Below are 14761 nucleotides of genomic sequence, written 5' to 3'. Positions count from 1 at the left end.
AACTTGGCCTCCACCCCTCTCCGTGCGGCATCACCCGTCGCTCGCTGGCCCGTGCCTCCCCTCCCCCCTCCTCATGCGGTGCCACCCGTCGCTCATCCATGCCTCTGATGGCAGGGTCGCCTCTTACACCACCATTGTGGCCCTAGCCATCATCCTTCCCACAGCCACCACCTATCTCACAGTCTTCTTCCTCACGATGGGCAGAAGAAAGAAGGAGGCCAAAACTGATGCCCTCATCTACAAAATCCGACCGACGACGGTCGGAAACTAGTTGATCGGTGGGCCGCCGTTGTCTCCTTGACGGTAGTTGCCAGTAATCAAGGAGAAACCACTGGTCTATTGAGATCCGACGGTCTCAAGGGGATGACCACATGTGGCAAGAGGAGATAGCTGGCCGGCCATCTCTTTCTTGACCCTCGCCAACTTCTTCCACCGGCACATCGTATCTTTCGACAAAACCATTCAATAAGCCATTCGGGTAGGAGAGAACACATCGTAGCTTTCGACAAAACCACCACCAGCTCTCGTTATTTTCTTGTTGGATGATGGCGAAGGCGATGGTAAAAATAGCATTGTTCACATCTTTTGCGGTGGCACTCAAGAGGCATCCTTGGTACTTATATTCGATGTGGGTGCCATCCATAAAAATTATAGGCCTACATCCAGCATGAAATCCCATGATGTACGCTCCAAGACTGATGGAAACATGGCAGAATCTTCTTGTATCATCAAAAATCTCATAGTCTGTGATGGTGCCTGGGTTTGCTAATTTGAGGACTCTACAGTAAGGCTTATCATACAATAGATGATTGAGACCATGAATCTCATGCATGGTCGTTTCCTTCCTGTGCCATGCTTGATAGTACTTGAGCAACACGTCATAATTTTCATGGATATCGGCCAGAATTTTAATAGGCCGATAGCGAGGCATGGATCTTAACTTTATCTTGACTTTCTCAGCAACCCAAGAAGATATGACCATAGGATGACTCCTAGTACCGAGACCATTATCACATGTGTGCGTGAGGTTACACTTCCTAATGGAGAATGTCCCCTCTCTTTTCAATTCAGCAACATAGACACGTCAAGGGCATGGTTCCATTGGGCATTTAACTATAATCTTCATAGAATCATTCTTCTTGAAGATATAGTCATGATTGTGTACAATGTAATAATTTTTAATAGCTGTCCTAAAGTGTTGAGCATTGTGAAACTGCTGATGCTCTCCTTTGATTAACTCCCTCCGTGTAATTATTGTCTCGACACCAATAACATTATCATTGAGATCATCCAAATTGTCATAATTCTCATATCCAATTGATGCCAACCTATCGAAAAAATGATGGAATAATAATTGTGAGTACCACTTGTGCTCATTCTTAGCATTCTAAAATAATTTGTATCTTTTCAATTAAGAAGATTACAAAAAATTCATGATAGATTTGCAGTATAGAAAGAGCTACCGCAGTATCAAAAGTAACTAATGTAGTATAGAAAAAGCAAATTGGAGTATCAGAAGTAAATAATGTAGTACCAAAAAGGCAAAATCAGTAGTAATATGGAGATTGACTTTCTTAGTATCTGAAAAGGCTAAATCAGTACAAAATATAGACAGCATGGTATAATTTTGTATTCTAAATCTTGTAAACAAAAGAGCCTTCTCAGTATCAAATGAATCAACTAGATATACTTCACATTTCTTGTCCAGTATATTTTTATCACAGTGACGTATGATATCATATTTCTGCTGTATGGATAATTTACACTATAGTACCATATAATGTAACATGAAATCACAACATAGAAGGGCAGGTGGGAGTACCTTGATGTGTCTACTCCTCGATCCTCTCTAGCAACCTCTCTCGGCTGGACCTTGCTCTCTAAAACCATATCGAAGACCTCCTTCTTCATTACATAGTGGATATGTCACATGCTAGCCGCATTGCTATCCTTAATTAAACTCACTTGCATCCTTATGAAAGGTGTAAGGTATTTCATGATGATATTTTCGAGTGTTATATGGCTCCATCTGTGCGAGAGGATGTTGTAGATGTCCGAGAGCTTCATCAATTTATTTATGCCAAAGATATGACAAGTGGTGTTGTATTCACAAATGATAGAGAGTTCAGCATCCACACTTATGTTAGCGACAGAAAATGAAGCTATTGGAGTTCAGGAAACGGGCTTTGAGGGTCAGTCAAGGATCTTTAGGATTTAAGGCTGTAGCTTGGGATCCTCATGGTGTAGATGTTCGGGGCTGTGGAGAGAGTCGCCATGGAGAGTCACCGTGGGAGGAAAGCTTTGGTTGAAGCTGTGGCACAGCCGGACTATGGGAGGGGGGCAAGAGCACAGACTGTAGAGTAGAGAAGAGAGAGGGGCGAGTAGAGAAGAGAGTGGAGCAAGAGCACAAACTGAGTAAAGAAGGGAGGGGGGCAAGAGCACAGCTGCCTCCTCCTTTTGGCGGTAAGAAGACGGAGGGGGGTAAGAGCATAGATTGTGGAGTAAAGAAGGAAATGAGGCTTTTGGCGGGAAGAACGTAGCTAGACGAAGGGAGAAAGGGAACTAATGTAGTAGTTATCCATAAAAAGGGTATAAAAGTAATTGTATTTCTATGGGTAGCCTCTTTTAACTTATATTCCTAATAGGGAGTAGCTTTTACTTAAAAGTCAAATGGGGCTGAGGTGCTCGGTGTATTCATGCCTCTCTTATGTGGCATCAACTCCTCACCAATAGTAACAACATCCATCATCAACTGTAAATCACAATCCTTCTCCTTCCCACCCGTGGTTACTTTGCGCACCCTATCCCCTGCGACATCCCGTCCGTTACATCTCCGGCTCCATGCACCCTATCCCCTGTGTTGGCACCTCGCCCGTCGCGTCTCCATCTCCGTCTCCAGACCTTAGGCATTTTTTTTAAAATTATTTTTTAAAAATAATATTTTACAGTGAAATACTGGCCCAAGTGACGATTTCAGTGAAATCGCACACTCAAATGGTAATTTCAATAATAAACAAAAATAATATTTTTATTAATCAAATAATAATATTTTTTATTAATAAAATAATAATATTTAATTACTAGTTAAATAATAATAATAATATTTCAAAATAAATTTTTAAAATAATAATAAATTATTATTTTTAAAAAATATTTTTTAAAAAATATTTTTTAAAAGATATTTTAAAAAATAATTATAAATATTTTTTTTAAATTATTTATAATTTATATTTATTCTTTTTCTCCTCGTCTTTCTCTTCCTTTTCTCCCACCCCACGGCTGTCGGTGACTAACTCGCACACACCCTCATTCAATGCACCACCCACGGCCCCTCCCCACCGCCGTCCTCCATACCAGCCGTCATGGGTCCCTCACCTGTTTCGCTCCCCTACGGGCCGCCTCCCTCTCCCCTTGCAAGGCACTCCCCGTGGCCCCATCTCGCCACCCTCTGTATCGCATCTGCCATCCACCCCCGCTTTCATGCGACCACTACTCTTCTCCCTTCTGGGTTTCGATGGTCGTCTGCACGAATACTATACCCCCATTCTCCATCCTCCATATGCCTAAAAAAAAAAAAAACACATCACCGTCAAGCCAGTCGTGAAATCGTTAGTTTAACCGATGATTTTGTCATGAATGGTAATTTAAAAAATAAGGTGAAAAAAAATATTTTTAGAAATAAAGAAACAAAAAAAAATAAAAAAATCCAACGTTTGGAAGCAGCACAGAATCATTTACAAAAGCAACGAAGATCTCTCTCGGTAAGGCAAACCTTTTAAGAAGGTGACAACAGAAGCAGCATCCAATTCTCAATTGAACATCCTTGACATGTCACGATCCTTTTTAAATAGGAGTAATTAATGCATTGGTTGAAAGTGCGGAAAAAAAAAAAAAAAAAAAAGCTTTTGCGGAAACTTTTCTCGAAACAATTTTGACAGTCACCTGCTACGGAAATTAAAGCGTTGGATCCGAGTTTTTTTTATGAATAAAAAATTTATATAAATATCTATATTTTTTAAATAAATAATTTTAAATAATATTTAAATAAAAAAATAATTTATTCATATCTTTTTGTACATAAAATAATGGTTTTGAAATCATTTATCTATATTATTTTGTATTACTATTTTTTAAATAAATTATTAAAATTTATTCATATTTTTATAATATTTTTTATATTTTTTAAATTTAAAAAATAAATGATTAAATGATTAAATATTGAATGACAGAGATATTGAAAATGAAGATGGGATATTTAAATAACAACCTTAAATGCCTTGATCGGTAGAAAAATGATTTAGTCACTTGTTAAATAGATAAGAATTTTTTTTATTTTATAGATGAAGACTATTCATAAAAAATAATTTATTTATTTTAAAAAATATAAAAATATAAATAAATTAATTAATAAAAAATTAATTAATTTTTTTATAATATTTATTCATAAATGGGCAGAGCCGAAAGAAAACCATTCTCAAAACAATGCTGTTGTTTTGCAAAAAAATTAAAAGGTTAGAGTGGGGAGGTTTTGCACAAGCAATAGTTCGAGAGCCATGCCATTGTCGCCACGAGAAAACGTAAAACAACGTATATGTATCTAATTCCTATGCAAATAGATGCTATGAAAGCAGAGAAACTGGGACCAACCATAACATGGGACACAATCGTCGAGTACTAACTAGTGGAGTGCAGGTCACCAACCAAATGGCGTCCAAAGCACATGCCAGTTGAAAGTAGGTCTAGAAATGAACAGCTCACCCGCTCTTACTCTCTATTTGTAACGAAGAATGGATTGAAAGTAGAATAGATAGAAAAAAAAAAAAGGATAAATTTTTTATTTATTTTCTTATATATTTGATAAAATATAGAAGAATGGATGAAAATTATTTTCTCTTCTGTTTGAAATAAGAGGAATAAGATGAAGGATGGATGACATTTTATAAAATTATTTTTTGATAAAAATATTATTATTATTAATTTATAATACTTATTTATACTAAAGAAGTAAACAATCTAAAAACTTATAATCTTTATAATCTATAATTATATTAAAAATTATATAAATATTAAATTTAATAATAATTTCATAAATTTATTATTAATAAATTAATTATATAAATAAATAACTAATTTATAATTTAATTTAAATAGTTAATTAATATTATATAAATAGTTAATTAAAAAATAATAAATATAAATAGAGAAATAAAAGATAATCTAATTATTTAATTATAATTATAAAAATTATATGTTAATATTAAAATAATAACTAATAAAATTTAATAGTATATATAAAAATATATATAAATAATATTAAGAAAAAATAGTATTATATTTTTATCAAAAAAATTAATGAGAAATAATTTTATCAATATTAAAATTCATTATTCAATGTTCCATCCATCCTTCCTTTATCATTCTAATTTGAGAGGATGCAAAATGGTGGGTCAGGATGGATGGATAATTCATCTTTTTCATCCATCCTTTCTATAATTTTTTGAACCAAACGATGGATGGAGGCCATCCATCATTCCAATTCTATCCATCCACTTTTTCATGATTCCATTCAAATACAGTATTTAGATCTCTCTTTCGCTTTTAGGAGACTTTTTGATCCCTTTCTCCAAACTGTTTTATTCTCTACATTGCATTAGACAAGTATGATGCATCGAAGGCAACTACCAGCTGACTTCATCTCGGTGATCTATATTTAATCCAATTTTCTCGATAAAACTAATGAAGATTCACTAATCTTTGCATAACAATTATGACATACAAGGAAACGTCGAGGATATTAATACATATATACAAGCCAAACTCCTTATCTTCTACATAAATTTCATTTACACACATATAAAAAACAAGTTTTTTTTGGACATATATACACTTATAAATATCTACGTGTATACCATCACAAATTTACTATTTATATATTACCTTATAAATTATCATTTTTTTTGCATGCATATGCTTATGAATATCCAAAATTATATGCATACTGTTTTAAATTTCTATACTATTTACATATATATCCTAATAAATTAATTTTATATGTGTATACTCTAATAAATTTATTATTTTTATATATACTTTTATAAATTATTTTTTCTGTACGTATGTGTTAATTGACTAAAGGGTACAGATGCCAAAAAAGAGAAAAAAATTGTGAGGGTATCCAATCAGCTAGTACTTTTGGAGATATATATATATATATATATATATATATATATATATATATATATATATATATATATATATATATAATTTTAAACTTTTATAAGAATATACACATAAAAAAATAATTTATAAATATATAAATTTTGAAAGTATTTACGTAGTTTTAAATATTTATAAGAGTATACATATAAAAATATTTAAAAATAAAAAAAATAAAAAAATTTCTTTGAACTTGTAAGATAATGTTCATAAACAATTTTGCACTGCACAACAATGGATAATAATTTTCTAAATTTCTAAACCTTCTTTTTTTTTTCTATGAAAGTGGATTTGAGAGCGGAGCAAGTATCTAAGATGGACATCAAACTATTGACCAATAGCTAAACCGGCATATTCCACAACCAAGTCATGCATGTGGACAACCACGATTCCAACTGACTAACTGGCTTGGAATTTAACAAATAATACTATTAGTTATGTACCATAATCAATGCAACCCTAAGGTTAATTTGATAGCTGGCAATCTATCCAGATTGCTGACAATTTAAAAAGGCCCCATTAGATTACCACGTTTGGTATACTTTTTGAATTGATAATCCAGATTACCTTTCATGAGGTAATCTGGATTACTAAGGAGAGGGATGGCTATCCAGATTATCACTATTTTGATAATTTTGCAATAAAATTTTTGGACAAAATTAGCCTCCGTCCCTCTCCGTGCAGCACCACCCGTCGCTCGCCAGCCCGTGCCTCCCCTCTCCCCTCCCCACGTGGTGCCACCCGTCGCTCATCCGTGCCTCAGATGGCAGGGCCGCCTTTTACACCACCATTGTGGCCCTAGCCATCATCCTTCCCACAGTCACCACCTATCTCACAGTCTTCTTCCTCACGATGGGCAGAAGAAAGAGGGGGGCCAAAACCAATGCCCTCATCTACAAAATCCAACCAACGACGATCGAAAACTAGCTGATCGGTGGGCCACCGTTGTCTCCTTGACGGCAGTCGCCAGCAATCAAGGAGAAACCGCCGGTCTATTGAGATCCGGCGGTCTCAAGGGGATGACCACATGTGGCAAGAGGAGATAGCCGGCCGGCCATCTCTTTCTTGTCCCTCGCCACCTTCCACCGGCACGATCTCTGGTGGGGTGGGTGAAGGCGGTGGCGCGGGTGGGAAAGGGTAGCGATGAAGACGACCGCGGAGAGCGTGGGATGTGGGTTCGTTGGAGGGCCAGAAGGCGGTAGGGAGGATGGAAGAAGGCATGGACGGTCGGGGGCTATGTCATAGGTGCGACAGCCGAGGGCGGTGCTGGACGGTCGGGGGTGTAGTGGGAGAGGAAGAGGGGGGTTGGGGTGTGGCATGCAAGAGAAAGAAAAAAAATAAAAAAATAAAAAAATAAAAATTATAATAATAAATAATAATAAATAATTTAATTATTTAATTAAAAAATAATATTTTTATATAATAATTTTTATTATTTAAAAAATTAAATAAATATTTTAAAATATTAAATTAATAATAAAGATATTTTAAAATTTTGATGTTACATTATCAATAATTTGATTGTCATATCTAACATGTCAATTAAGATTCTCAGTAATTTTATTATAATATTATCTATATCTAATAAATATAACAATCAATATTATTGATAATTTATTTAAATTTATATATAATTCGGTTTATCACTATCTCACCGTGCACCAAATATAATCTAAATACGAAGGCCTTCTTTATCCTCGCTCCCATGCCTGCCAAACCTGGAAACTCCGTTGCCTTGAACAAGCATCACAGAACCTTTATGTCCCAATACCTACCAGTTTTCCATTCGATCCGGTATCTGAAAGTCCAAAGTCCATCCCCCGTCCCACCAACTCACCCGGCATGGGCCGGTAGGCCACGTGGCAGTCCATCTACCGGGTCATTGTGCCAAACGGTCTCATTGCCACGTCGTATTTCACCCACCCGTCCATCCGACCTACCCCTCCACTATAAATACCTTCTTCTTCCCCCTCGACCCTTCCACCCTAAACACCAGTGGAACTCACCAGTCCTAGTACAGGTCGAGGCATGGCCAAGGTGGAGGACATCCGGCGCTCGCAGAGGTCTGAGGGCCCGGCGACGATACTGGCATTTGGCACTGCCACGCCGGCCAACGTCTTCTACCAGGCCGACTACCCTGACTACTACTTCCGCATCACGAAGAGCGAACACCTTACCGAACTCAAAGAGAAGTTTAAGAGAATGTGTGAGTGTTTCATCTCCATATACTTGTTGCCCGATTTTCTTTCATGTTCTACTTCTATTCGTTCTAGTGCTGGTCTTCAGGAGTCGTTCTTTCTCTTTTTATTGGTTTATTAGCTTTGGAGCCATGGTTATTCCATTGAAGAAGTGTGTCTCTTGATGCTAATCAGATTATGCTGGTGTTATTGTTAACTTGCGTTTTAAGCATTCAGAATTGAGTTTGCTTCGTGGAGAAATTGCTGATAAAACAGCGGGTGTTCATCTATCTTTTCCTTTTGTCTTTTTTTTTTTAAAAAAAGGTACAATATCTTTTCCTTTTCCTTTGGACAGACATTAATTGGCAAGCAGTGGTTGTCCTTTCGTCCTTTCTAGTGACTGTGTCGAAGAAAAAAGGGTCTTCCCTATGAACGATGTCTCCATTCAAACCTCTTTATAGATTCGAAGGAAATTAAATATATATATATATATATAGAGAGAGAGAGAGCGAGCGAGCGAGCGATAGCTATGTTTAGTAAATTAGTAAGAAGATACTTTCTAATTCTATCTTGAGATAGAAAAAAATTAGAAAATTACTATATTCACCCCAAGGATATCTCCTGTTTCTTTCTGGGAAAACCCGAACATAGTTCTGGTTATAATTATATTTTTCTATCTTGGTAACAGGTGACAAGTCCATGATCCGGAAACGTTACCTGCACCTAAACGAAGAGATCCTCACGGAGAACCCTAACATGTGCGCCTACATGGCCCCCTCCCTCGACGCCCGGCAGGACGTCGTGGTGGTGGAGGTCCCCAAGCTCGGCAAGGAGGCCGCCGCCAAGGCCATCAAAGCATGGGGCCAGCCAAAATCCAGGATCACCCACCTCGTCTTCTGCACCACCAGCGGCGTCGACATGCCCGGCGCCGACTACCAGCTCACCAAGCTCCTCGGCCTCCGCCCCTCCGTCAACCGCTTCATGATGTACCAGCAGGGCTGCTTCGCCGGCGGCACCGTCCTCCGCCTCGCCAAGGACCTCGCCGAGAACAACCGCGGCTCCCGAGTCCTCGTCGTCTGCTCCGAGATCACCGCCGTCACCTTCCGCGGCCCCTCCGATTCCCACCTCGACAGCCTTGTCGGCCAGGCGCTGTTCGGGGACGGTGCCGCCGCCATCATCGTCGGCGCCGACCCCGACCTCGCCATCGAACGCCCGCTATTCCAGCTTGTCTCAGCTAGCCAGACCATCCTCCCCAACTCCGAGGGCGCCATCGACGGCCACCTGAGGGAAGTCGGGCTCACGTTCCATCTGCTCAAGGACGTGCCGAGCCTGATATCCAAGAACATCGAGAAGAGCCTGGTGGAGGCATTTACTCCACTGGGGATCAGCGACTGGAATTCGATATTCTGGATTGCTCATCCCGGCGGGCCGGCGATTCTTGACCAGGTGGAGGCGAAGTTGGGATTGGAGGAGGAGAAGATGAGGGCGACGAGGCATGTGTTGAGTGAGTATGGCAACATGTCGAGTGCGTGCGTGCTGTTTATACTGGATGAGATGAGGAAGAAGTCGGCGGAGGACGGGAAGACGACGACCGGCGAGGGGTTGGAGTGGGGGGTGCTCTTCGGCTTTGGGCCGGGGCTCACGGTGGAGACGGTGGTGTTGCACAGCCTTCCCATTGCAGCTCCTTGATGCATGCATGGACTCGGTTGTAGCTTAATTATCGTTGGCTGGCGAGGACCATAGTGTCTTTATACCTTGGTACTGGTCCTACATGCTAGCTATGCAAGTTAGGGTACCTAAGTTGAGATTTGTTAAGGAATAAGGTGAAGAGAGTGCTTAAGTTGTGATTGCTGAACGATATATATATTATCATGTAAGTGTTGGTGAATAAGGCGTGCCTTTTTCTTCATTTCTTGCAAGTATACGTTAACAGCTTGTTTTGTTACCACCTACTTGCTAAACATCGAAGATATTTGTCGCAGTTCATGGTCACGTAGAAGCATCAGTAAATATGCATTAGGTGATACTACGTCAAATTTATAATAAATCAATAAAAATATTTATATTTTATTGATTATTATATATTTAATTAATTTTTATAATGATATTTTATGTTGTTTTATTAATTTTTGATCGATTTGTTACAAATTTGATATGATATATTTTGTATAAAAAAAAAGAAAAGATAACACCATTTTTTTTTTCCTTCTTTGGGTGGAAGAGAAAACCACTTTTTTCAAAACCTCATGATCTTTTGAAGTTCGTGAGTAGCATGGTGAGAAGTTTAATGAGTTGGGTCGATCGAGCAGCTACGATTCGGGTCCAGAGCCAAAAAAAAAAAAAAAAACCAAAATATAAGAACAGTGACCAAATAATTATATATAAAATTATAGATTATAAATATAAAAAATATATAAAAATATGGATCATAGATGTAAAAGTTATTGATACATTGACAAATGAAAGTCTGGGGGATGGACACTGCAAATAGCATCCTTAATTTGCAATCTACTGGGATGCTTGGAATAAGACATAAATCATTTATAAATACATTTGAAATTATTGAAATTATAAATTATATAGAAAAATAATTCAGATGAACATTTGGGCAATAAAGAAATTGATGCAGATGGAATATTTCATTCTTTTCATTAGCATAATTTTCAAAATATTGTTGCTCTGCTCAACCATCATGAATGGTTTCTGTGGACCACTCGTCTGATGGTGAAATAACAAGAATTATGATCAGTCCATCAAAATTGAAAAATGGAAGTAGATTCTAACCTCATTAATCCGGTCCCACCAAGATGGGAGCTTGGCAAGGTTTCAGCGGTAATCTTAAATATGTCTATTTGCATTAACCTTGAAAGATGTTCCTATTTTCCTATTAATTATTTTTCCTGAAAGTGCTGAAGGTTACATCATTTATGATGCTTATTGGCGGTTTGTGCTTAGCTGCTTTCGTAACTTCACCCGCCCCGTGGCTTTTGTTTTCAAGCCTTACAAATAGTGTCGGCGATTTAGTTGCCGCAATAAGGCGTTGATAGGGAAGAAAACAGACAGAATAATTCCCATTCAGATCTATATCTGTATCTGAATCTATTTAGTTATAAATTATTATTCTATATTATTTAAGAAATCACATGAAGGATGGATCCTAAAATATGTCTGGTCACCTTGAATTTCATTAGAAGCAAACTAGACGATTGAAATGTTCTCATTTCTCAAAAAAAAAAAAAAAGGGACTCTTCTATTATAGTATATTTTCTTTCATACTTGGTGGGTGTTCATTCACTCAGAATACCAGATCAAGGTCAACATATTTTAATATGAGTATTGTTATTTCTTTCCATTATAAAAAATTTAATTTATTAAGAAAATATTTTTTTTATCTATTGCTGCCAATCATTGTGGGAATTAATGTTAGAAATACTACATGCTCACATTATTATCAAATAATAAGACTAATTAAATTAATTTTATCTAAAATAATTAAATTTTTTTATATTTTAATTTTGACGGATAATCAGATGCATTATTATATCTCTCATTTGAGCGAGTGTCGTAACATACTAGCAACTTTCATCCATTTAATGATATATCATATCATTATTGAATCTAGTAAGATATACACATTGGATATAAGTAAACACCACACCTTTGGATGTGAAAGTGCTACTTGATCAAATGCACACTCTTATTATTTCATCTGTCTAATCATCGAAAATGAAGATGCTTCTTTGAGAGTTACTCAATATTTCAGTAGCTTAGACGCAATTATGATACTATTAAAATTTTATTAGATTAATTATATTTATTCAAAAATATATATTATAGAAAATTTGTGGATTTTTACATTCGAAGTTACTTTGGTGATCTCATCGGGCAATCAAACCATAAACTTTCAATTCTTTATAAACAGTATCAATAAATTTTATATATAAAATATGACATGAATATAGGAATAATTGATCATTAAGATCATGATATCAGGCCTATAATACTTTATTTGCATATAAATTGAGCAAATAATGAGCAAAATAGATGTAATTAAACATCCTATTACATGTAGGTCCCTACTATCTTTAGTTGTAAACAGAAATTTATAAATAGATCCCTAAAAAATTACTTATTGGTTCCAATTTGCTTTATTATGTGACAAATTAATGCTTTTTGGTTCAAATGAACCCGAGTCAAATTTGTTTGATCAAATCAAAGCCAAATTAAATTAATAATATGCCTGTTTCTGTCCAATCAAATAGAATTAAACAAGTATTATGTAAAAGACACTAAGTAAAACGCAATGCAGTACCAAATCAACTTAATTAACCTAGAAAAAATTGATTCAATTTAATTTGGTTCAGCCTTAATGGGTTAATTGATCAAGCATTACTAAGTCGGGCCTGAACTGCTTAATGGATACCCAAAAATGATAATGTGCATTTGGCTTTATGGGTCAGAACCCGAAACCAAAACCAAAACCTTCCTTCTTACTCCCTATCGATAGCAGCAGAGGAGGTAGAAGCCAGATGGCCCCTCCCTAGCCACATCCCAACTGATGGCCGTCAGAAAAGCTCCAATTGGAGGACCACCACCGTCTCCAAAAACCAAGGCAATTGAGAAGTCCCTTTTGATTGGTGGTGTCCCATAGAAGGCCTTGGTGAAACCTCGGCCCCAGCTCCATCATCGCCAAAGAGTGGCACCCCTACAACCTCCTCCTAGGGAGATATACTGTTAGCCAACGTGCCTCAATTTCTCCTTCAGAGTAGCCGATGGTGGGCTACAAGCATGGATCTTGGAGGAAAAATCATGGGGCTATTCAGCATGATCCTCCCTTCCTCTCACCGGAGATGAGATCCAACACGAAAGTGTGGTACCCGCTTCAGGTGACTGCCGGACGTGGTGTTGCCAAATCTAGCCATCCACAGTAGAGAGGGCAAGGAGGACGGTGTGAGATCCACCATCCATCCTTTCTTTCCTTCCTTATTTATTTATTTTATTTAACAATGCTCTCAAGACCTTTTAAAAAAACAAACAAACAAACAAAACAAGCCATGGACGTGAAATTTAGGAACGGCTCGTTGGACTAATTGTGATGCCTTCAATCACTAGTAATCGTTTAGGATGGCTGATCAGATCTATATTTATAAAATTTTTTTATGGATATAAAGAAGACTTCAATCTTCAAGCTAAATAACATATATGGCTCTGATACCATCATATTAAATTTTATGGGATAATAGAACTTATATGAAGAATAAGCCATCGACGTTATCTGTGATCTCTGAAATCAGCTTATCTGCAGTTGCAAAAAAAAGAACCGGATATGCTTCTCGTTGTTCACAAGCAGCAACTTAATTTTTCAAGTCCGATTCCAAGTATTTCTGATAGGAAGGGTCTCACAAGTTGGAAACCAAGTCCATAAGGGGTATCATTTTATCATGAATCAGGCATAAAGGTTGAGATGGATGTTATGTTATCCATAATAGTTATCTAGAGTATAACTTTATCATAATCATCATTAAATATATCCTTATCATTTTATCAAAAATTTATCTTGAAACAAAGTCTAGATCAAATTAAAATAAGTAAAATAAATCGTGATGCATATTAGAGTCAATCATATCCGGATAGATTTAATCAGATAAATCTCAATACAATGCATTTTTGCAAAAAGTTTGTGGTTTACCTTCAAGCTATAACTCAAGATCCGAGGATGGCCTAATGATATTTGAGATCTATGGACTGATTGTTGGTAGAATAAAATAAAAGATACAACGAGGAGAGCTTGGGATCCGTGATTTTTTCGCATGTATGGTCGGAAAGAAACTCATGTGTCTTCCTCTGAGAAAGATATGCCATCCGTACCATTCTGCAGAAGGCATCATACTTGTTTATGCAATGGGGGCACCTATATAATAAGAGAACAAAGGAGTCACTCCAAGCATTACTTCAACGCCTCACTCCTCTGTTGCCGAAGCATGACTCTTGACTTCCCTTACTCTAAGACTCTTTTGCTCTGTTACGCTCCGTTGCCCGCAACATTCTGTCGATCATGGTTGATTTGTAGTGTTTTAAAATTTGTAACTCTATTACGGCTGTAACTCGTCTTCTTTCTTAATAAATACAGGGGAGGCACTTTGCTTCCTCCATTTCACATAAAAAAATAATAATAATAAAACAAAAGACAACACTCATACTGTAACAATTCATATACATATAACTGTTGGTCGATTCACACATACTTAGTGCAGTCGGGTACATATGGGTAAAACAATACACATATATACCCCATGTAGTGCATATACTGAGTTAACCACTTCATATATTCACTTATATCACCTCAGAGATTTCACAAATGGATATGC

General features: G+C 36.9%; 1 protein-coding gene across 1 annotated transcript; it reads left to right on the top strand.

Moving 5' to 3' along the window:
- Positions 1 to 8194: 8194 nt before the first annotated feature.
- On the top strand, positions 8195 to 10302 carry LOC105060373 (chalcone synthase 1). The gene is made up of 2 exons (XM_010944042.3): positions 8195 to 8422; positions 9082 to 10302. The coding sequence occupies exons 1-2, from the start codon at positions 8245 to 8247 to the stop codon at positions 10080 to 10082; spliced, it is 1179 nt and encodes a 392-aa protein (XP_010942344.2). The 5' UTR covers positions 8195 to 8244; the 3' UTR covers positions 10083 to 10302.
- The last annotated feature ends 4459 nt before the right edge of the window (positions 10303 to 14761 follow it).

This window comes from Elaeis guineensis, chromosome 1 (genome assembly GCF_000442705.2).
Source record: "Elaeis guineensis isolate ETL-2024a chromosome 1, EG11, whole genome shotgun sequence".
Classification (NCBI taxonomy): domain Eukaryota; kingdom Viridiplantae; phylum Streptophyta; class Magnoliopsida; order Arecales; family Arecaceae; genus Elaeis; species Elaeis guineensis.
Note: the sequence above shows the minus strand (reverse complement) of the source record. Positions and strands in the feature narration are given on the sequence as shown.